Consider the following 25,471-nt stretch of genomic DNA (forward strand, 5'->3'; position numbering starts at 1 on the left):
GTTGAAGTTACTTTATTATAGAGCTCTGCATTTTGTTGCCAATTTCAGACACTGTTGTGTCATTTAAGATTTAAAATACATTTGTCAAATCCTTGAATGTTTAAAGGGTCACAACACCCCCTGTTTCAGCACAGTTGAGTTCTTGCATTCCAAATTTTCAAAAGATGCCAGCAAAAGTTGGTGTGATCAGCCATGGAGTGAGGGAAGAAGGGTGAGGGAACACAACAACCGTCTGATCGAGTCACTCAGCATTATTTCACTAATGCAGTAAACTCGTAACAAATTTTGCAAGCTCACAATACATTGCACAGAATCACACTGGTAATATCTGTAATTTAATGCGCAAATAAATGCCAAGCCATGTACTCTTTATTGAAAATGTTTTTTTACACTTTAATAACTTTTGAGACTTATTCGAATATGTTGATTCACAAATATAAGTGCTTAGATCGGTTAACACACTCACATTAAGGATGGATGGATGGCTGGATCAATAGCGTTTGTGTCTCAGACAATCAACGTAAACCGAGCCCCAGTCAGAGACAGTCCACCTCACTGCATATCTCGAAACACTCACGTTAATAAATGCGTGCTGCGTGAACATTTAAAAGGTTTTGCCATTCATTGAAAGCCTGTCCTGTCCCTCAGTCAGCAGCGCATAAGGGGGTACTCACATCCTATCTGGTACAATCAACTCTTTCAAATGAGGGGCTTGAGAGTTTGAAGCGCTGGTCACGTGGTATAATGAATAATCATGAGACAGCGCGTTCTAATAGAATAAGGCTCATTGATAATTATGGAGACACTGATGATGCACTATAGTACAGGGAAACGTCACATTGTGTGACATTGACTGTTGATTTAAAACCCGGAAGACGAAAATAGAAAAAAAAAATCCCTAAATGAACCACATAAATTAAAATGAATGGATGCTTACATTGTCTTCTATCATGTGTAAAATACATACCTGGTAACGTCTCAAATGTAGTTTAGTGTTTCATGACCCTTTAAGTGAAACATTTGCTGGGGCACTGGTTATTTTTTATGATCTTATCATTGGGCTACTGCATAGTATTGTATAATGAAATTTGTGTATCACTACATGCCTAGTTTCTACCATCATTGGTCTTAAGTAGGAGAGGACAGATGGGTGAAATTATTTAGCTAATTATTACAATTCACAGTTACCATGCCCAATTTCCATTGTCACATCCTCATGTCAAAAGGCTAAAAGTTTGTCCGGAAAAAAAATGTAACCTAAAAAGTCTGCTTACTGAAAAATAAACAAATTTAAAACCTGAGACTTGCACTAAATAGCAAATTTGAAATGCCAAAAAATAAATAAATAAATAAATAAAATAAATAAATAAATATATATAACAAAAAAACTTGAGACTCATAGCTGAAAAGTGTGTGCTTTCATTTACATTTCTATTTTTGAGATTCAAAATTTTTAAGTTGTTACATTGGCTTCATACAACAGGGACAGTGAAAATCATGCTTGAGAAAATATAAGACGTGATATGTGAAGAGAACAAATAAGGTAAATATTACTTATGAAAAGAATAGTTTTCATTTGAACTGCATTTTGTCAAGGATTAATTTTGTGCCATTTAGGGGCAGAAACTGAAACCACAGAATCCAGAAAAGTGGATTACACACTAAAGGAAAGGTAGCATGCAGGAGAAGATCATACTCTGTCTGGCAACATGGTTAATTGAACAACCAGCACTGACTCTGGGAAAATACTGATATTTCACACATTCACCTGTTTACCTGTTCCAGCTTATTGAATATTTTTGGGAGGACTGCTAGCTAAAACAGGTGAGAAAGAGAATCTGTAAATTAATTCTGACCTGTTCGATCTCTTTGAATGAGTCCTGCAGTGGAGCGATGTATTCATGCATTATTTCTGCACGTGTTTTGGCACAGGTCACTTCCACCTGGAGATGCAGTAGGTCGTCACTCGCTGCACGAAGCTCCATCTTGTACTGCTCTAGTGTTTGCTGCAGCTCCCGCTGCTCACCCTGCAGTGACTGCAGCTGCACTCACACACATGCAGTAAAACACACAGACAACAGCAGCAGCAAAGTGACATTAAAAAGATTATTAGACAAAAAAAAAAAGACATGAAATGGAAACATTTCGAAAGCACCGAGACTCACAGTAATTAACAATGACTATGCTTTATATTAGAAAATATTCTTAAAACAAAGCTAAAACAGGGAATTTATTTATTATCTTTTGCAGTAATAAATTTGGCCGCAACACTGTTTGATCTTGATCTGGCTCACACATTCGGTCTACAAAAAACCTTTAAAATTCATACCATTAATTATTTTGCTTCCAGTGGGGAACTTGGTAGGGGCAACATATTCGTACAGAGTGGCACCATTCTCTAGAGCGGAATGGGGCACTGCACCACTGCATCCTCCGAAACAGCTCGGATGTATACTCTACCTCACTCCACATCTCCACTCACTGTTTTAGTAAAATTGCATGAAATCACACATACAACGTTCTAATGCATGAGCACTTGTTCAGCCCTCGATGCTAGGGATGCTTTGTTACCAATTTATGAATCAGGTTCGATAATGTGCTCACGTACTTGTACTCGTAAAAATGCTCCGATACCAAAAACAGATACCGTCTGACATACGAATGTGCTAACATTTAGCTAACAAATTAAAATCACGATATGTCCTAGTGTAATTATTAAACCACAAAAGGTTGAGAATTAAATAGGAAATAATTAGTCTACATGTGCATCACACGTGCTCTTGTGTGTAGTAGATGACAGACAGTAGCGCACACATTCACCTTGAAGCATGCAGCACATACTTGAACTGTAGTCTGTGTGGTAATTTGGATGCAGTATTCCTGCAGTTTCCAGTACTGCAGTACAAGTCTGGTAATGTGGACACGGTATCAATACAGTTTTCATTACTGCAGTAAAAGTGTGGTAATTTGAACACAGTATTCCTGCAGTTTTCAGTACAAGTGTGGTAATTTAGATGCAGTATTCCTGCATTTTCCAGTACTGCAGTACAAGTGTGATAATTTGAACGCAGTATTCCTGTAGTTTCTAGTACTGCAGTAATACTGCATCCAATTTACCACACTTGTACTACAGTTTTTGTATTATTATTATGCATTCGGTCTCAGACATTTGGCTCATTGGTCGCTTCCTCCTGAGAGAGCTCCTCCTTGGTTTTGTATTGAACAGGAAGTTCTTGCCCCCATTTCACCATTGCAAAGCCTTTCTATCAAACTAACCAGAGAAGTTACACCCCGTTATTTCGCATTTGCACCCGGTATGGACAAAAGTGTTCAGTGCGTTTAATTCGGACATTTAAACGTTGCCTCGAGCATATTGCTGAACCCAAAATTATGTATTAATAAGTCCCCTTCCTGCTGGTCAGAGTGGATTGCGAGTGGTGTTACTACACTCGGTGACTTATGAGAGTGGAGTGTTGAGATCCTTTGAAAATTTGGTTCAACATTTTGGGATTCCCAGATCTCCGTTTTTTGGGCTAGGATTTAAAAAAAAAAAAAAAGTCAAGTCTGCATTTAGAGATGCAAGGGTGCACCTCATGCAATTCAAGATTTTACATTGATTCTATCTGACCCCCTCTAGATTGTATAGGCTTGGTTTTAAAGACACACCCACCTGCTGGCAATGTCAATTGGAAGATGGAGACACAACCCATGTCTTTTGATGGTGTGTTAAGATCCAAGAGTTTTGAAGGTTCAGAGCTTTGTGTGATGTATTGGGCACTCAAATTTAGTTTTGCCCCAGACCCTCTGTTTTGAGTGATGGAGCAGTCATCAATGTGGAGAATAGGCACATAAAGAGTTGGGTCCTAACCAGCGTCATGATTGCCAGACAAATAGTTTTAAGGGGATGGAAGTCGGCTGGAGTGCCCCCATTTCAGGAGTGGTGCTCTGAGATGGGGAGGGTGGCGGCTTTTGAGGAAGGTGTCATCTAGAAGACTGGGGAATTTGGACTTGTTTGTGGGGAAATGGGGCAAATATCTGCCGTTTTTGGAGGGCACTCAGGGAGGGGCAGTGGCGAGAGAGGTGTAGTGGTTAATGTGTGTGATTATTATATTGATAATGTGTGTGATTTTTTTTATTTTTTTTGTGTGTGTCTAATCATGTGTGACCACTGGGGTGTTGTTGGGGGTCGGGGTGGGGTTGGAGATTGAAAAAGAAAACTACTGTATACAAAATTTACAAAAATATACAAATGTTGGTTTTGGCTATGCCAATGCACAGACCCAAAAATATCAACAACTGCAAAGATCATATAGCTTGAACAAAACACTCAACTCTCTCCTCAATGGTTATAAACAGCCCCTTTTTATAGCTTCTCTCCTCTTTGAAATAAACAATAAAAATCTAAATAAAATACAATAATAAATGAATAATTTGTATACATAAATAATTAACAAGCAATAAACTAACATTTACACAGAACACAGGTGAAATTCACAATTTAAAGCACTAAACTTCCCCTGCAACTTAATCCGAAATGGACAGGCTTCCCTATTGGCACAAATGTATGCTTTAAAATGTACCATGTTTTGTACAGTGAGGGTTTGGCAGTGCAATGTGTACCATGAACTATATCATTATTAGAGACATTTTGCTGGTTTGCATGACAAATAAAAGACATTACAGTTGTACAGACTATATTGTGTCTACTTGTGAATATGTTGGTAAATCAGTGAAATGCTATAGTTATAGAGAGGGAATTAGACTGACTTAAACAGATGCAAAAATGAATAAAACCAGACTAATACAGGACATTAAACAGCATGTAACAAACATTAAACAGAAAAAAAACACAACACAATGAAAACACAAATCTGTGTATACTTGATGTAACATTAATGCCGGCAAACAGACTGTGTGTGCAACGGAGGTATGTGTGCATTTTGAGTGTGCATATGCATATTCTCAATTCACAGTCACTCGTCACAGCGCTCATCTGTGATACCCTCCATTAATGATGTGTTTAGGAACTTTTATTTTGATTTTATTCTGATTCCCAATCCACTGAACTAATGCATTTCTTTTTTTTAACAGACCTACCTCTAAAAACTCTTCCACAAGACAACAGGGAACTTATTGATGCCCCAATTAGCAGAGAAGGAGCTATGCATGCTCTTGACAAATCTCCGGTCTGACGGATTGTTTGACTATCTGACTCATTGTCTGGCTACGGCCAGACTGGCACCCTACTTTTTAAACTGTTACATAAAAAAAAAAAAAAAAAAAAAAAAAAAAGGGCAGCCCTAGATGGGACTCACATTGAACAATATCTTATGAATTTGTTCTTGCTGAAATTATCTGCACAAAAATGGTGACTTCTGGAAATCCTTCTGAATTGGATGGATTATTTTTGTTGGAGGACGATACTGGAGCACCCAAGAATACCATTAATCAAGGGCCAAGGGCTCTAATTGCTCAATCTTCACCTGAGAATGCGGATAACACCCAACGTTCCCTTTTGGAAATGAATCTGTATGGAGATTCATTAACTCTACCTATCATACAACTAAATCATACTCCAGTAGATGGCAGCAACAACACAGAGACCCACTATTTCAGGGTACTGAAACCATTCGCCTCTCTAAAAATTCTTGCTACAGTCATGCATCAATAGATGGAAACTGTCTCTGACAATCAGGAGAATAGGAGACAATATCAAAACTTTCTGAAACAATGACAACCCTCCTGGACAAAAAGCAAATGGAATTAGCACAGTTTGTGTTTTATCATGTTGAATACCTGCAGAATCAATTAACTGCACAGCATGTGGATAGTATCACTGAAGTTAAAGCCATAAAACCTCAGTCTTTCCAAGCTCCATCTATTAGCAATGCATCTGTTCAAACCACTTTCCCCAACACCTATAGACCCTTTTCACACTCCGGGTTTTGAATTTTTTTGAATGACTTTCCAGAAGAGTTAAAAAAGAGAGCAGTGGAATAAGACAGTAAGATGGGAGAAGATTCCAAATTTACTGTCACTCTCTCAGCAGCTGTAATCGAAACCCCCTCCCAGCTGTGGTAAATCATTTTTTTAAACTAATTCCAATAATGTAACAAAGCATTATGTTATAAATTTACTCTATTTAAAAAATTATAAAACGTTTTGCGAGATTTAAACTAATAAATATGGCGGAAACGTGTCACAGTCTGTGAAAAAGATCTATTGGTCCTACCCAGCCAGCAGCTACCCCTAAAACATACAGGTTGCAGTCTACTACACAGAATATTATTGAAAGAGATCTTATGTCACATTATGATCCTTTCATGCATGAGGATACAAGATCAAGACTTATTGGTAAAAGTCCAATAAAACTTTATTTTATTGAAGTTTCCTTCCTTTGAGAGAATGGAGGATATACCATATCCTCTCCTTTATTTGGAAAGTCAATATTAAGTTTTAACGAGGTTTCTTACCAGATGTAGCATTATTGGCATTTCTCCCAAAGACAAACTTCACTTAGATCGGCACAATGTTGTCTTGTCACATGACTCGATGCATCAAAAGTTCAACCCTTTAATGACAGCCCAAATTATCCTTAACTGAGATCAGTCAGTTTAAATGAAATGAAATTATGCATGGCGTATAGAGAAGACAAATCCTGTCATGTGATCAGCAAAGCACAAAAAAGCAGGAAAATGTACAGAGCAAAGTAGGGGAAAGCAAACAAAGTATATATGGCATGCAAGGCTCATCGCAATCTTAATTCCATAATGCTGCAATTTTCCTCTCAACGTGCTAACATGTAAATGCTGTTTCTTGTACAATCGTCACGCTGATTTTTACACATTAACGTGACAATGACAATGAATAAAAACTTAATATTACATGTTCTTATGAGTGCCGAATCCCCTTCATCATGTGGCTACTATTATTTCTGCATTGTGCATTTATAACAGTTTTTACAGAGAGTGGTCTACCAAAATGTCATGTCCATTTGCCAGAAGCTGCGAGGCGTGTCAAGGTTTTGTCGGGCATACTGTAACCAAGCTTTTTTGTGGCATTGCCATAAAGGCTTCTTTCTGGCAACTCGACCATGCAGCTAATTTTTGTTCAAGTATCGTCGTATTGTGCTCCTTGAAACAACCACACCATCTTTTTCCAGAGCAACCTGTATTTCTCCTGAGGTTACCTGTGGGTTTTTCCCGAACAATTCTTCTGGCAGTTGTGGCTGAAATCTTTCTTGGTTTACCTGACCTTGGCTTGGTATCAAGAGATCCCCGAATTTTCCACTTCTTAAGTGATTGAACAGTACTGACTGGCATTTTCAAGGCTTTGAATATCTTTTTATATCCTTTTCCATCTTTATAAAGTTCCATTACCTTGTTATGCAAGTCTTTTGACAGTTCTTTTCTGCTCCCCATGGCTCAGTATCTAGCCTGCTCAGTGCATCCACGTGAGAGCTAACAAATTCATTGACTATTTATACAGATACTAAATCGCAATTTAAAAAGCCACAGGTGTGGGAAATTTACCTTTAATTGCCATTTAAACTTGTGTCATCATTCAAGGGTATGTAAACTTTTGATTAGGGCCATTTGGGTGATTTCTGTTATCATTATGATTTAAAAAGGACCAAAACAACTATGATAATAAATGGCTTCATATGATCACTATCCTTAAATAAAAGACAGTTTTTTTGCATGTTGCATGATCAGTCATATTTTCAAAATCAATGCCAAAATTTCACAATTTCTGCCAGGGTATGCAAAATTTTGAGCACAACTGTATATACATTTGGCCAATGAATAGCAAGCGCACTAAACAGAGAGGACTTGTGAAGGAGACATTACGTCTAGGTTGTAAAACCTTGTAAATGTGTTTTGAGAAGACCATCCTGCTGCAAAACATATGTCTTGTAAGGACACACCATTCGTCCATGCCCATGAGGAGGCCATGCTTCTAGTTGAGTGTGCTTATCACCAACTGGGCAAGTCTTACCCTGCAACTCATAAGCCAGGGCAATTGCATCGACAATCCATTGATAAAGTCTTTGCTTGGAGACAGACATTCCTTTCATGCATCCTCCATAGCATACAAGGAGCTGATCAGACGGTCTGAACTGGCGTGTACGCTCAACGTATGCGTGTAGTGCCCGCACAGGGCATAACAAATGTAATGATTGTTCCTCATCCGAATTAAATGGAGGGGGGGGGGGGAAAGAATGCCTGAAGGTCAACCACCTGCGCTTTGAAGGGCGTGGTTAGGCACATAGCCTTTTCTGGGTTTGACAGTGGCTTTTGAAAGACCTTTGCCAATTGATAGTAAATGTAAGTGATCGACCTGCTTTACCGAGGCCAGAGCCAGCAGTAGTGCAGTCTTAACGAAGAGCATGCGCAAATCAACAGAGTCCAAAGGCTCGAAGGGGGGCCCTACGAGAGCTTTTAGGACTAAAGTTAAGTCCCAAGTCGAGACTGTAGCCAGGCGAGGTGGGTTTAATCGTCTTGCTTCATGTATGGGGCAGTTAACTGGGTCTTTGCCATTTGAGAGACACCAATCTGTGAACACCTTCCATTTTTGCGCATAGAGGCATCTCATGGATGGCGCTCTGGCCTGTAAAATGGTGTTCATGACTGAATGTGTCAGATCTGGCATGTTTAGCGTGCTCCGTTCAGAGGCCACACATGCAGGTTCCACAGCTGGGGCTGGGGATGCCATATTGTGCATTGCACCTGAGAGAGATCCCTCCTCAGCGGCATTTCCCATGGCGCACTATACAGCATCTCTATCATTTCTGGAAACCATGGCTGGTTGGGCCATTTCGGCGCAACCAACAGAATCATTTTCTTGTCCTCTTGGACTTTGCATATGACAGAGTGAATCAGACATACCGGGGGAAGCGCATATCAGTATATCATAAGCGGCCATTTGTGTGCCATTGAGTCTGCTCCCAGCGGGGCTTGTGACATACAGTATGTCGCTCTCAGGGAGGTGGCGGTGAATGAATTCCGCCTTGGCGGTTTATATATATATGCCACAATTGTCATGTTGGAGCAAACCAGGACATGACAGTTCACTATTTCTGACTGAAAAGCCTTTAAGATTAGAAATACTGACGATAGCTCTAGGCGGTTGATGTGCCATGCTTTCTTCGCCCCTGTCCAGGTGCCGAAAGTCGGGCATCCATCGCACACTGCCTACCAACCTGTGTTGGAAGCATCCATAAATCACCACTTTCCACCTGACAACTTGCCCCAGCGTGACACCTCACTGGTAAAATGCAGGAGCTGTCCATGTTGCTAAAGCAGCTATACAGCGGTGGGATATAGTGATGCGTATGCGCCAAATCCCAATGCTTTCTGAAACTGCTTCAGTGGAAGTGTTCTCTCCAGTTTGAACCGAGACAGACACTGTACAATGGCCTGAACGCGCTCACTTGTGAGGTGCGTGCGCCCGCTCGTGAAGTCGAGGCGGACTCCCAAAAAGGAGATTTGTTGGCTGGGGGAGAATGTGCTCTTCACCCAGTTCACAATGAGGCCCAAGCTGTTTAGATGCTGAAGCAGAAAGTCTCTGTGCTGGCATAACAGAGCCTCCGATTGTACCAGTAATAGCCAATCGTCGAGGTAGTTCAAGATGCGCATGCTACTCGGTCTCAGAGGGGCGAGAACCGCATCGATGCACTCTGTGAATGTGCGAGGAGCCAGAGACAGTCAGAAGGGCAGGACTTTGAATTGATACGCTGTTCCCTTGAACGCGAATCTCAAAAACATCCTGTGATGTCATACAATTTGAATATGAAAGTACGCATCCTTCAGACATATCGACGCAAACCAATCGTGTGGGCATACATGCAATAAGATCCGTTTTGGAGTAATCATTTTGAACGGGTGCTTTGTGTTTGTTTGACTGTTTTTAAACGCCATGCCAGCTTCTATGGCTGTAAGTAACTCTATATAAAAGGTTTTTAAAATCTATTTTTCCTAAAAACTCTAAAATTGCGTTAGGTTTGACTTTATTTCTTCCAGAGTGTTTACTGAATAAAAAAGGTTTCTCATGGGGTTAAGACCAGTACAGTATAATAAAACATGTTTCAAGGATAATGGATTCTGGCAGAAGGTACCTGTTGGTGAATCTTCTCCTAATATTAAAAACTTGTCATCCTGGAGTCACCTATTTGACAGCAGGTGTAGACGATCTGGTCCCAGCGATTTGAAAACAGAAAGAAGCTTCTTTTCGGGTGCTTTGTGTGTGCGATTTAAATGTCTCAGATCCAGGATCGGCTGAAGCCCACCCTCTTTCTTTGGGACGAAAATAGGAAGAAAATAACGGCTGTAAAACCTTTTTGGGTTTGACAATTTGTTACAATAATCACACTTTTCATGAGGAGATTGTGCATTTCGGCTCGTAACACTGGCACGTCTTCGAACGAAACCGTGGAAGACGGCGTTGAAATGGGGTGGCCGGCGTGCAAATTGGATCGTACAACCATGTTCAAATCTTTTTGCACCCATTCTGAAATACCCGTTAGGGCTCGCCATGTGTCCACATATTGGGACAGAGGGCAATTTGGTTTGTTTACCGTATGATAATGCGTCGCTCACCATAGGGAAGCAGTTGCGCATAATGTGTGTGCTTTGAAGAGGAAAAGGGCTCTTTGAGAATGTGTGAGCATCTCGTGCATTTGCAACGAATACTGTATTCTTTTTTGCACTGTGCATTTATTGCATTTGACTGCAAGACACAAGAACAACACTTTAAACAATATTGTGTACAGCAATATTCCTTTCCCGACAAACAGTAGTGGGGAGATGGGGAACAGTGTTTTGTGTCTCCAATCGAGCCTTTTTTGGAGTAGACCCGGAAGGAACCACAGGCTCTGCTTTCCGCTTAAAGGATTGTGCCCGTCAGGAGCAATTTTGCTGTGCGTGCCGATACGCAGGTGCCGGTTAGGCAGCAGGTATGTGGCTTTTAGTCGGGTGTTGGCTCAAAACACACTGTGGGCGAACCAGCTGTGATGTACTCCATTTGGGCATAAAGCGTCTCATAGCCTGTGACTGCTGCCAAGTCGTGACGTAATGCTCAGCAAACTTATTCTCAGAGCTGCCAAAGAGGCCGGCTGGAGACACTGGAGCATCCAACAGAGTGGCATTTTCCTTATCACTCATTTCTGTGAGAGTCAGCCATATATGTCATTCCAGAACTGCCAGGTTGCTCATGGACTTGCCGATGGCCTGAGCAGTGACTTTCATGGTATGCAGTGCTAAGTCTGTAGCAATGCGGAGCTCTTTGAATGTCTCTGGATCGAAGCCGTGCTCGTCCATTTTCTTGAGGACCTGGAGCACCGCCATTGCATGGAGTGCTGATCCAGCTTGTCCTGTTGCCGAGTAAGCTTTTCCCACCAGTGCGGATGTTTGTTGGAAGGATGTATGGGGTGTGATTTCCATGGCCTGTTATACTCACTGGGCAGAGGTAAGCCGCTACTGCCTCCTCCACAGGGGGTTGTTGGGCATAACAGTTTTCTTCCCTGTAATCCACATTAGAGAGGATGGCGTCACTGCGTGCACACCAAGAAGGGCACTCGCCAGGATTAAGACAGTTCGTTATGAACTTTGGGTAAGTATGGGGCAGATTTGCGGGACGCTGCCATTTGAAGGCGTCCGGACTGCAGGAACCATTCATCGATGTGAGACTGTTCAGGTTCCTCTGTGGGAGACCACTCAAGGTGAAGCTCTTCGACCGCCCTTGTAAGAACGCGAAGCATCTCCCTGTCAGTGGCGCGTGCACGTTCCTCACCCTTGCTGGGGGGAGGGGGGGCAGCATCATCCACTGACCACGCGCCTGATGCAGCGAGAGACATGACATCGTCATTATTATCCCCAGCGTCAGAACTGCTCTTTCAGAAGGCCGGAGCTCGTCTCGCACATAGCGTATCAGAAAATATGCACTTTGTAGAGATTGAGGGGCTCGCAGGGCGTGTGCCGCCACGAGGACCACGTTAAAGTCATCCTGCTTGACCTCACGGCCCCGCCGTGCCTCCTCATGTGAATCTTCGGGTATCACAGAAGAGTTTTTTCCAGTTTAGAAAACCAGCTTTACAGATGTGACATCTTTGTTACGGATGTGAATGAGGGGAAACCATCCAAAACGCTTTGAAATCTGCAGACTTCGACATCTGAGATATAATATTATGCTATAATACCCATCAAGTCTGCATGAAATTAAATAAGACTGAAATTGCCATTTTTCCAAGATATGGTTGACATTTACGTGGAATTGCCCAGTAGCAGAGTAAGTGAAGTTGTTCCGAGGGAAGATTGAATGACACTTGTTTGAAAAAAAAAAAAAAAAAAAAAAATGCCGACAGAGAATACACCAGACTGGACACTGTCGATAACATATGAACCCCTGATGAAATAACCCCATTTTTATTTTTTATTTTAAACAGGTTTACACAATTCACGCAGGTCACATTTTTAGGTCAGAAAAAACTGAATTCCTGATTAATCCAGAAGAATCACATCCCTGCAAAACACACAGTCCAGTCTATGCATGAGGACGCGGGGTCACACGAGGTAAAATAATGTTTACCACATTATACAAACCCACAGGAAAATTATGAAGGACCCATGGCGAATTTGCCTACAAATTGATGCCATGACTGAACACCTCTTTTGAGGAACTTTCCCTTGAGAGCATAACAGAGGAACTACAGCATGTCTCTACATCTTTACAGAAAAGAGTTAGAGACACCCTGACAGATGAATTATAAATTCAACAAAATATTAAATATTTGTTTTTTGCAGTTTGAGTATTTGTTTATATGAGAAATGCTAGCCAATGTAACGTACAGCATCATATAGAAAGCTACAAAGAAAAGTTATTCTGCCTCATTTTTAGAAAAAATGTCATTGTGTACACACTGGGGTTTTGAAGTAAGTTTGGAGCAGCAGTAGTATCTTGTGTAAATTGCCATGTGAACATTTAGCTTTATGCTAAGCTAAAATGCTATTTCTAGCCCTTGTTACATAATTTTGTAATCTGTAGTGGAATACATTTTAAAAGTAACCCTCCCAACACTGAGTACAAGTAAGTGTTCCTTAGACCCCGTGAAAACAAAATCAGAGTTTTGCTGCTTTTAGCCTGTGTATTAACTTTAAGGTAATCTACAGCAAATGCTAGTGTGTTTCTAAATGTTGACAAAATTTGTTTTCTGAAGATATAAGCATCTAAAATCTGCAGTCTCTCTGGACCCAGAAAAATGTATGACCCACAACTTACTGCATTAATTTTGTCCAATCAAATGCTTTCTAGAATGAGAATGTCCCCTCCCCCTAAATCTGATCAGAGCATCTGGCTGTGTTCTAACTGGCACTGATCATGACTTCGCAGGGCACTTCAAAAGGGAGCACAATCCACACTGTAGGTTTGTTCAATACAGATTTTAAATCTTTGTTTAGTGTATTGTGATTTACAGAGCCCCACAGGCTGTACTGTTAGAGAGAGAATAAAAAGAGAGCCTAATCCGTGCCCATGAGTTTGAAATCTGTACGCTCAGTTTATAAACCGTACTCTTAGATTTGTAAACTGTTTCCTCGTTTTAACAAATCGTGCCTATGGAGGTCACGTGACGCCATGCGAGGAGCAGACATGTGAGCGACGAGCTCTGGACACTTTGCTAGTTTAATTATTTTCATGTTATAATCTGGTGAGATTCGATAAACCCAGTTACATATTTGTTCTTAGAGGTAAACATGAAAGAGAAGTCAAAATCCTCGGACACTGGAGACATTAAAAGACACTTACGTGCTCAAGCTGAAACCTCTGACGATCCTGCGGACCGGGGACTCGATTTGGATGGTGCGGCAGGAGAAGAAATCCAACGTCAACTGTCCAACATGTTTGTGATGCTGATGAAGGTTGTTGCTGATTTGGAGGATCTCACTGCAATACGTCGATCGATTACGGCGATGGAAACAAAATTCTCCGAGTTGGTTACAAGAGTGGCAGATGTTGAGAAACGGATTGATTATCTGGAGTCAGCGGAAAGGGAATTATCCGCTAATCTGCTTGTGACCAAAATAGACCTGGAAAACATTTTGGAAAAACTGGAAAATCTCGAAAACAGGAGCCGAAGAAATAACGTACGGATTGTTGGAATTCCTGAGCATGAAGAAGGCAGAGATATGGTGAAATTCCTAGACAAGCTCTTAGAGTCTGCTCGATATAACAGGCCATAAGCTGGAAATCGAGCAAGCTCACAGAGTCCCGGCTCACAGATTGGCTGAGGGAAACAGGCCCTGATCAATTCTGGCTACATTTCGGAGATCTGATAAAGATCTTGTGTTGCGTGAGGCGAGAAGCAAAGGAAAGCTTTCTTGGAAGAATCACAATATTTTCTTGTTCCCGGACTTTGCGAAATCGACAAGAGAGAAACGTGATGGATTCAAGGAGTGTAAGAAACTCTTGCATCAACGGAAGATCGCTTTTGCACTGATGTATCCGGCCAAACTGAGAATATGGATGCGAAGGATGGCCGCAAAAGTATTTACGTGTCCCAAGCAAGCACGGTCCTTCATAAATACATTGGAGTGAGTAAGCCATTTGCCTTTTCTCGTGTAAGTGGATTGACTAGCTGAACATACACTCGATTGTCTGGAGGAAGCTGGGCGCCATTTTTGTTTCTGTTTGTGTTGGGTCCGCCTAGCAGCTGGAGTTTGTTTTGTGGAATATCACTTCTCCTTCAAGAAACTTTTGCATTGACGGAGGATCACTTTTGCACTGGGGTTCCCGGCCAGATCGAGAGTGGATGCTGGGTATGGCTGCAAAATATCTGCATGCTCACACAAAGGATGTCTTTTATAAAGTTGACAGACTGAGTAAGTCATGGTGTATTTTTTTTTTTTTTTTTTTTTTATGCGGCTTCCGAGTGAATTTGACTCTTGACCATCAGAGGAACTGGGACGCCTGTTTTGTTTCTTCTTCCGCCTAGCGGCTGGAGTTTATTTTGTGGAATAACACTGCTTCGGGACAGTTGTGGATGAATCCGTTCGTTCCTTGTGCTTATGCCTCCTGTTGGCTGGAGTTTGTTTTGTGGCGTATTTTCACAAGACATTGGAAGGATTACGTCATCTACTGCACTCATAAACAGCTGGCTCACTGAACACTTATTTGTCTGTCCGAGGGAACTGAATGGCTTTATATCAGTTGGAATTTGTTTTGTGGAGGATCACACCTTCGAGACAGTTTTGTGAATGAATCTACACATTCTTTGTGTTTATTCTGTCTATTGGCTTGGGTTTGTTTTACAAAGTATTTTCTGTTATGTAATTTTGCCTTAAATTTGTGCAAAAGCACCGGACTTGAGCAATCCGATGGCAAAGTTGTCACGGGGGCTCTCGTAGGCGCACAAGGACCTTTTGCGTTTAGAGGGATTGATGGCGGTTAGCGCTGTCGTGCGTGGGGTTAATGCGCACGTTTGTTTGGTTCGGGGTTTGATTGTTGCACTAATGTTTGAATGTGGTCTGTATAATCTTATTTTTGACACAATTTATTTTTTCTATTATATCAAAATGTCAAATGTTAATGAGTGGGTTATCTTTCTCCACGTGAATGTGAATGGGCTGGGGCACCCCATAAAAAGGAGGAAGGTTTTTTCCTTTTCTCAAGCATAAGAAATGTGATATAGTGTTTCTTCAAGAAACACATTTTTCCCCCCACAGGAAGCTGAAAACTTTGGGAAGATATGGAGTGGACATGTTTTCTTTAGTGCTGGCTCAAGTACAAGAGTCATTACATTGATAAGTAAACATCTACAATTCAGATGTCTCAAACAGATTAAAGAAATTATGGAGAATCATTATTGTTTTAGCAGAAATTCAGGGGCAAAGGTTGGTTTTGGCTAATATATATGCACCTAATATTGATGATCAGGGCTTTTTTTTATTGATCTCGAAGGGATTTTGCAAGCTGCTGGCACCCCTTATGATATAATATTGGGAGGAGACTTTAATCTTTTGATGGACTCAGTCCTTGATCATAGTGAAGCAAAAGTGTGTAAGCCCCATAGAGCAACACTGACGCTTCACAGGATGTGTAAAAATCTTGGTCTTGCAGATATTTGACGACTTTTGAACCCATCTGGTAGGGACTATACATTTTTTTCATCAGTCTATAAGATTTATTCTAGAATAGATATATAAAACATTTTCCAATTGAGTGGATTGCTCAATTGGAAACATCTTAGTCTCAAAATCACGCCCTGATGAGTTTAGAAGTGTTGCCACATACAGAGAAAAATAAATCATAGTTGGTGCTTTAATGTATCCCTTTTGCAAAATCCTGATTTCCAACAAATGTTAAAGACTGAAATCAATGTTTATATGGAGACCAACTGGTCTTCAGTATCTTCTGTGGGCATGGTTTGGAAGGCACTTAAGCCAGTTCTTAGGGGACGGATCATACAGTATGCCTCATTCAAATATTCTCTTGATTCTGAGTTAACCTTGGAAGAGCTTGACGAGGTAATTAAGTTCTTACCTACAGGCAAGGCTCCGGGGCCTGATGGTTTTGCCGCTGAAATTTTAGATCTTACGCTACAGAATTGGCTCCACTTTTGTTAGAAATTTATATGGAATCGTTAAAGAATGGAAACCATGACACAAGCCAGGATCAGTCCGATTTTTAAAAAGGACAAAGATCCAAGCGAGTGTAAAAGTTACCGTTCAATTTCCCTGATCCAGCTAGATGTAAAAAATGTCAAACATTTTGGCTAACAATTAAATCAAGTTATGACATCTCTTATACATATAGATCAGGTGGGGTTTATTCAGGGCCGTAGCTGTTCTGATAACATTAGGCATTTCATCAATATCATGCGGTCAGTGGCAAATGATCAGTCTTCGGTCGCTGCCATCTCACTTGATGCTGAAAATGCATTTGATATGGTAGAATGGGATTATCTTTAAGATTTTGGAAATGTATGGGTTCTGGAGTACATTTATTGGTTGGATTAAGTTACTTTATAGACACCCTGTAGCAGCGGTACAAACAAATGGATTAATTTCAGATTATTTTACTCTGGATAGGGGCACTCAGCAGTGTTGCCCTCTTTCCCCATTATTGTTCTATCTTGCCCTGGAACCATTAGCAGCCATGATAAGAAAGAAGGATTTTCCAGGGGTGATGGCAGGAGGCGTGGCACATAAGCTTCTGCTTTACGCAGATATTTTATTATATGTCTCTGACCCTACTAGATCTATGCCTTGCCTCCACAGAATTATTAATTCCTTTTCCAAGTTCTCAGGATACAAAGTTAATTGGTCTAAATCCGAAGCTTTGGCTCTGACAGCGTATTGTCCAGTAACGGCTTACCAGCCAGGTGCCTTCCAGTGGCCCAAACAGGGCATTAAGTATTTGGGGATTTTATTCCCAGCAAATTTGTCTGATTTAGTTCGTGTTAATTTTGACGTTTTAATAAAAGGTTTTTCGAGCAATGCGGAAAGGTGGGCTTCATCACATTTATCGATGATTGGGAAGGTTAAAATTATTAAAATGAATTGTATTCCAAAATTTAACTACCTGCTACAATCTCTCCCTGTTGATGTCCCCCTCTCTTATTTCAAGCAATTTGATAGCATAGCAAAGTCCTTCATTTTGAATGGTAAGCATCCCAGATTGCATTTCAATAAGTTACATAAGCCGATTGACAAAGGTGGGCTAGGCCTACCCAAGATTTTATTTTATTACTATGTATTCAGTCTCAGACATTTGGCTCATTGGTCACTTCCACCTGAGAGAGCCCTTCCCTGGTTTGGTATTGGACAGGAAGTTCTTGCCCCATTTCACCATTGCAAAGCCTCTCTATCAAACTAATCGGAGAAGTTACACCCTGTTATTTCACATTTACAGTACACTCGGTATGGACAAGTGTCCAGAATGTTTAAATCGGACATTTATTTAAATGTTGCCTTGAGCATATGGCAGAACCCAAGATTGAGTATTGGCAAGTCCCCTTTCTGCTGGTCAGAGTGGATTGTGAGGGGGGTTACTACACTCGGTGACCTATATGAGAGTGGAGTGATGAGATCATTTGAAAATTTCATTCAACATTTTGGGATCCCCAGATCTCAGTTTTATAGGTATTTACAACTTCGCCACCTGCTTTGTACTGTTTTTGGGAGTAGCACACACCCTGGAAAAGGTCATGAGGCATCAGTATATTACTCACTGTTAATTCAAAGTCTGGGGGGACGGAGCTTTAACTTCTCTCAAGAGAGTATGAGAGAAAGATTTCAACTTGGTATTGGAGGTAGTGTGGGCTAGGATTCTTAAAAATGTTAAGTCTGCATCTAGAGATGCAAGGGTGCGTCTTATGCAATTCAAAATTTTGTATAGATTTTATTGGACTTCTCTATATTGTATAGGCTTGGTCTTAAAGACACACCCACCTGCTGGCGATTCCAATCAGAGGATGGAGACATGGCCCATGTTTTTTGGTGGTGTGGTGAGATCCAGAAATTCTGCTTGAAGGTTCAGAATTTTGTGTGTGACGTGGTAGGCACTCGGGTTTCTTTTTGCCCCAGACTTTGTGTTCTGGGCGACGGGGCAGTCATCGATGTGGGGGATAGTCAAAGAGAATTGGGTTCTGACCTGTGTGATGATCACCAGGCAGATTATTTTGAGGGGTTGGAGGTCAGCTGGTGCATGGAGTGAAGCACGGAGATGGGGAGGGTGGCGGCTTATGAGGAGGTGTCATTGGGAAGACAGGGTGTCTTAGAATCGTTTGTCCGGAAATGGGGCAAGTATTTGAAGTTTTTGGAGGGCTCTCGGGTGGAGCGTGGAGAGAGTAGTGTAGTATAGTTTTAAGTGAGTATGATTATTATTGTTTTTTTTTGTGTGTCTGTTTGTTTTTTTTATATACGTTTACTTGTGTGACCACAGGGTTGTTTTTTGGGGGGGGCGGAGTTGGACGTACAGGTGCATCTCAATAAATTAGAATGTCGTGGAAAAGTTCATTTCAGTAATTCAACTCAAATTGTGAAACTCGTATTAAAAATTCAGTGCACACAGACTGAAGTAGTTTAAGTCTTTGGTTCTTTTAATTGTGATGATTTTGGCTCACATTTAACAAAAACCCACCAATTCACTATCTCAAAATTAGAATATGGTGACATGCCAATCAGCTAATCAACTCAAAACACCTGCAAAAGGTTTCCTGAGCCTTCAAAATGGTCTCTCAGTTTGGTTCACTAGGCTACACAATCATGGGGAAGACTGCTGATCTGTCAGTTGTCCAGAAGACAATCATTGAAACCCTTCACAAGGAAGGTAAGCCACAAACATTCATTGCCAAAGAAGCTGGCTGTTCACAGAGTGCTGTATCCAAGCATGTTAACAGAAAGTTGAGTGGAAGGAAAAAGTGTGGAAGAAAAAGATGCACAACCAACCGAGAGAACCGCAGCCTAATGAGGATTGTCAAGCAAAATCGATTCAAGAATTTGGGTGAACTTCACAAGGAATGGACTGAGGCTGGGGTCAAGGCATCAAGAGCCACCACACACAGACGTGCCAAGGAATTTGGCTACAGTTGTCGTATTCCTCTTGTTAAGCCACTCCTGAACCACAGACAATGTCAGAGGCGTCTTACCTGGGCTAAGGAGAAGAACTGGACTGTTGCCCAGTGGTCCAAAGTCCTCTTTTCAGATGAGAGCAAGTTTTGTATTTCATTTGGAAACCAAGGTCCTAGAGTCTGGAGGAAGGGTGGAGAAGCTCATAGCCCAAGTTGCTTGAAGTCCAGTGTTAAGTTTCCACAGTCTGTGATGATTTGGGGTGCAATGTCACCTGCTGGTGTTGGTCCATTGTGTTTTTTTGAAAACCAAAGTCACTGCACCCGTTTACCAAGAAATTTTGAAGCATTTCATGCTTCCTTCTGCTGACCAGCTTTTTAAAGACGCTGATTTTGTTTTCCAGCAGGATTTGGCACCTGCCCAGACTGCCAAAAGCACCAAAAGTTGGTTAAATGACCATGGTGTTGGTGTGCTTGACTGGCCAGCAAACTCACCAGACCGGAACCCCATAGAGAATCTATGGAAGGAAAATGAGAAACAAGAGACCAAAAAATGCAGATGAGCTGAAGGCCACGGTCAAAGAAACCTGGGCTTCCATACCACCTCAGCAGTGCCACAAACTGATCACCTCCATGCCACGCCGAAATGAGGCAGTAATTAAAGCAAAAGGAGCCCCTACCAAGTATTGAGTACATATACAGTAAATGAACATACTTTCCAGAAGGCCAACAATTCACTAAAGTTTTTTTTTTTTTTATTGGTCTTATGTATTCTAATTTGAGATAGTGTATTGGTGGGTTTTTGTTAAATGTGAGCCAAAATCACCACAATTAAAAGAACCAAAGACTTAAACTACTTCAGTCTGTGTGCATTGAATTTAATACACGAGTTTCACAATTTGAGTTGAATTACTGAAATAAATGAACTTTTCCACGACATTCTAATTTATTGATGCACCTGTGCGTGTATATGTTTTGCTTTTTTTTTTGTAAGACTTAATAAAAAAAAATTACACATCGTGCCCACGATTTTATAAACTGTGCCCTCAATTTTACAAATAGTACACTCAGATTTGTAAATTGTACCCTCAATTTTGCAATCCATACCCACGGATTGGTAAACCGCACTCATGGTTTTGCATACTGTATCCACAGATTTGTAGCCCCTCCATCATTTTAGAAATTTGAGCCCAGTGATTAGACACACAAGATCAACTAATTTAATAGTATATAATTTATAATGGATGAATATTAATACAATTGAGACTGCAGGTCAGCAACAGGTTGTCTTAGTTACATGCTTAAAATGACTGATTCTTCACAATTAGGTTTGGGTCTAGCATTATAGACAGTGATCTTATGAGGAATTACATGCTTCACAATCTTGCTCTGCTGTTTACTTTTTTTTTAAAACACATCAAAACACCATCTTACCTCAAACATAATTTGGCTATATTATCTACAGTGCAATACCTTTAAAATGATATAGCTGTTACCTGTTATCCTCCAAAAAGATGCCTATAGGTAATATTTTAATTCAAATCAGCTGATAAAAGTTTATAAAAAAAAAATATATAAAAATAGCCTATATCTGATGCAGTAGCCACAGTCAGCACTGGACAGGTGAACTCTTACCCTCATAATAAGAGTGCAAGGGCAATGTAGAATTCATGCAATGTGTGGTACAATTCTGAAAATTATTTTGTCTTTGGTTTAATTAAATCTTTTCCAAACAACATAAAAACATTAACTGGTTACCAGCATTTAAAAATAATGTTTTCACTCAGAGAAACTTGAAAGGAATTTTATTCCCGTTTTCTACCATGTTCATGTGCTTTTGCTAACTGAAGTTCCATCAAACCAGCCAATCAGATTAGTGCTCATTAGATTGAGAAAGCATTTTCCGGTTGAGTTTGCAATGTACATGGACTGTGGGAGTTCCATGGGCATGCCCATTCTTTAACCTGTAACATTCCTTTGAAGTAAACAATCAACAACATTCCTGCTGCAGAAAGCACTAGCATCTCAGGCTTCATCTTACCATATACTTCTCCTGTTTGTGGAGATCATGAATGATTTTCAGTTGATCTCTAAGCTGTGTCTTCTTCTCTTCCAGATTCTCCATAGTCTTCCGTGTTTCATGACACAAAACCTTGACCTTCTGTAGATTCTCCTCCTCCATATTCAGCTCATCCTTCAGCTCCTGAACATATATATTCATGAGTACAGATTAACCTCCTCAGCTACATCACTATGCTCATTAAACTTAATGATAGCCATCCTCGTGATCACCTTCTATAAACAAAAGTCACATGATGCATTATGGTAATTATGGGCTCAACATCCAGCAAATAATCAGCATTAATCAAGCTATGCTCAAGATAAGCACGTTCACAAAACTTGAGTACACCTGAAATGATTTTATTTTGTGATTTGACTAATTTGGCCTTTACTATCTTCTAGAAGACATACTGTAGACTTGAAGCTATTAAATGAAGAAAATGTTTACATGTGATAATATAGCCTTACTATTAAATTATATTTTTCAATTCTACTATAACTTCTACAAAATTAATCTGGCACAAAAACAATGATGATCTCATTAAGGGTGACATTATACAAATAAATTCAAAGGCTTTTAAATAAACACACAAAATTAAACATTGAAAGTTTAATTTAGGCCAAATTAAGCAGCAAATACCTAAATATTTTACTTCAAAAAAAAGACATAGTGACTTCTCAGCAAGGCTCAAGTGAATCACTTATTTAAACTGGTTCATTAAAACCATCCGAACAAATTGATTCACTAAAATGATTTGGACTTCCCCATGTTACATATAAGTGGACTGGTGAATTATTTAATTTAACCGGTTCATTTAAATGAACCTTCCGAATTAACAGATTTACTTGAATCTTTTGGACTACCCATGAGAGAGAGAGAGAACAGTTTAAGGTTTGATTGGCAGTTGCGTGCGCAGAACAATGTGGCAATGTAGTTTCTGTCATGTTACACCATAACTCATCGGATGTAAATTTACTCATAATGTAATTAAGTTAGCAGCTAATGTTCCTTCCCAGCTCTGATGCGGGGGGCATGGCTCGGCTCCTCAGGCAACCCAGAGAATGCGAATGCCTATACTGTATATGCCAAGATCTGCCACTGCTTAGGGGGTATTTACAGTTAGTCTATTTATGCGTTTTACTAAGGCTGTCAATCAATTAAAAATTTTAATCGAACTAATTGCATGATATGTGTAACGAGTCAGGCGAGGATGGAGGATCTAAATGTGGCTTTTAATGAAACAAAGATAAACAAGGTAACTCAGAACATAAAGAAACAAAACACAGGGAACAAACACACAGCATAATACATGTGAAGACTAACAAATAAACCAGGGGAAACAAGGGCTTAAATACACATGGGCAAACAAGGAAACGGGGAACACCTGGGGAAAACAATCAGGGGAAAACCAATCATGAAAAGAAACAACAAAGGACTACAAAACTAACAGGAACGGGGAACTAAACAAGAATTTCAAAATAAAAGTCTAAGCAAAAACACAGGGAATACGTGACAATAAGTCGATTAATAAATAGAATAAATCACACATACAGCTCTATGTGATACAACTATACAGCTGGAGTTTTGCTTACTGCTCCCTGCTGAAAACAGGTGGTAGTACTTCAAGATTGAATATCTCTGATGGTAGGAATATTCCTGATTAATTGCATTTTTGAACCCATTTATATATATATAATTAATTGCACTGCATTAATGTTAGCACTAGTGTTTACTTACCGGATTGTTATCCGATTGGATATGCACATTGTATTTGCCCTTCAGGGATTGTTGTAGGCAAGATTTGTGCTGCGCTTATGGACCCTTTTCACATTTCAAAGTTTGAAAAGCAAAAGTAAACTACTGTAGGGTATACAGTATCCTAGCAGTAAATGGGTGACCACAGCAAATAGTATTAAGTATAAATTGCATTCCCATTTGCTCCAACAGCTGAATAAAGAATCCACTATTCTTCAAAAGCCTTCAATGTGGGATGATTCGCAGCCCACAAAACAGGCATCACAAATGGGATGGTGTAATTTCTGCCAAAATACGGATGTCCCGGGTAAAACTGGACAGTTGTAAACCCTAGCAGCAAAAAATATTGCTTATGCCACCTTTCCCGTTTTTTAAGCCGATGTCTGTGACGTTTGCATTAAAATAACTTTGCTTAAAAAAAAGGGCCATTGTGTCACCGTCAGTTGCATGAGAGCATGCACACTCTCCCTCTCTCTTACACACACACACACACACACACACACACACAGCGCACGCTGGGTGAGAATGTAGCTGCATAGACACAAGGGTGGTCAAACGGAAAATTGACACATTTTGTTTACGTTCTGTTCTTATTATCGTATTTATCAAATGACGCACAACAGGTAAAATTATCTGTCAGTGTTTTTAACATTCTGTAAATGAAGGAAATATTGGTACACAACTTTACTCTCTCATGGACCCCCACCAACACCACCACCACATCATGCTGCTGGCCTTTGGTCTCCAAAATTAACACAAACATGCATGAAGAACACTACCATGGAATGTTTCTCTGTCTTATTTGATCTATTCTAAATAAGGCGTTAACGTTCATGAGTGCAGCTAGATCCTTAGTCTCTGTGACTGTGTACACTAACAAACAGACAGGACACAGAACATAACTTAGCACCTTGATTTCATTATCATCTTCAGTGCCTTTCTCCTGAACCTGAAGCTCCACAGGCTCCCTGAAACACAAAATATTTCATTTATTATCAATGCAGGAGATAAAGCAAAGAGCAATTTGATATTTCTGCAGATTTCAACATTAGGCTAATCCATCTTTATCTCAACTGAATACAAGCACAAATAACTGCAGAAATATGTACAGTGGGATAATGTAGCAGCACATATGTGCTGATGATGTGTGAATGCATTAGGATATTATTTCAATAAATAAACCTACACGTCACAGGTGATGCTTTTTCAAGGATTTCTGTTGTCGTCATTGCAAATTATTGTTGAGAAAATATTTTGTTATGGTAAGAATGAAGCTCAAACGCACATACGATTTCGGCTGCATTCATGATAAAGATTAAGCTGCATGCATGCGTGTACCTTGCAGCGGCGGCAGCGCGCGCTCTTGCTGGCCGCAGGCAGTCCAGAATAAAGCGCATCATATTAGCGATGGCACATCATCTGCAACCCATACGTCAAAAGAGCGAACTAATTCAGGGTTTTAAAGATAACGTGTCTGCTGTCTGTGAAGTGAAAACTGTCGAATGTAGACGGATAACGTCAATGACCTCTCCTTGAATCTCTCTGTGCTCTCCTTCAGATGCGGCAAGAAGCACGTGATCACGCACATAGACTCTTGACAGCGAACACTGCACGCGACGCGACCCACCTACTAGAAGTATGGCGAGTGGATATTGCCACTTTAAAGGCTTCCCGGGTGTGGCGAGTGGATAGTGCCACGATTGCCTACCGAAGGAGACAGTCGTGTACTTTTACGTGAGAGAAGGATACGTCGCCTCAATAGACGCGTGACTCCAACGTCATGGATAAGTACGTCGCCTCATTAGACGTGTGACTCCAACGTCGTGGATAAGTACGTCGCTGCTATAGAAAGTCGTTGATAGGTACATCAACCTAATGCAAAGCTAGTGTCAGAGCTTTCTACCAAAGGGTTTAGTGAGGTTGTAAAAAGAGTGACAAAACTCAGAAAGTGTAAATTTATTGACAGCTGAATGGGTCATGGACTTTTATTTCATTCAGGAGGCTGGAGTTCCTGTCGTATTTGTAGCCAGAACTTATTTACATTTTATTTACGGTTTTCAGTTGCAATTTGGTTAGTTTTAGATACTAGACCC

General features: G+C 40.5%; 1 protein-coding gene across 3 annotated transcripts in view; it reads right to left on the reverse strand.

The window, feature by feature from the left end:
- Positions 1-25,203, reverse strand: part of si:ch73-140j24.4 (uncharacterized) — a 76,547-nt gene extending 51,344 nt beyond the window's left edge. For 2 of the 3 annotated variants that reach the window (XM_051697473.1, XM_051697472.1), the window contains exons 1-4: positions 24,717-25,203; positions 24,289-24,346; positions 21,603-21,764; positions 1,857-2,042 (exon numbers count right to left, since the gene is read on the reverse strand). In XM_051697473.1, the coding sequence (XP_051553433.1) occupies positions 1,857-2,042; positions 21,603-21,764; positions 24,289-24,346; positions 24,717-24,778 (468 nt within the window). In that variant the 5' untranslated portion in view covers positions 24,779-25,203. Of the gene's footprint in view, positions 1-1,856; positions 2,043-21,602; positions 21,765-24,288; positions 24,347-24,564; positions 24,595-24,716 lie in introns of all 3 variants that reach the window. The other variant, XM_051697474.1, reaches the window with a different exon arrangement.
- Between the last annotated feature and the right edge of the window lie 268 nt (positions 25,204-25,471).

The sequence above is a fragment of the Myxocyprinus asiaticus genome, chromosome 5, assembly GCF_019703515.2.
Source record: "Myxocyprinus asiaticus isolate MX2 ecotype Aquarium Trade chromosome 5, UBuf_Myxa_2, whole genome shotgun sequence".
Classification (NCBI taxonomy): Eukaryota; Metazoa; Chordata; class Actinopteri; order Cypriniformes; family Catostomidae; genus Myxocyprinus; species Myxocyprinus asiaticus.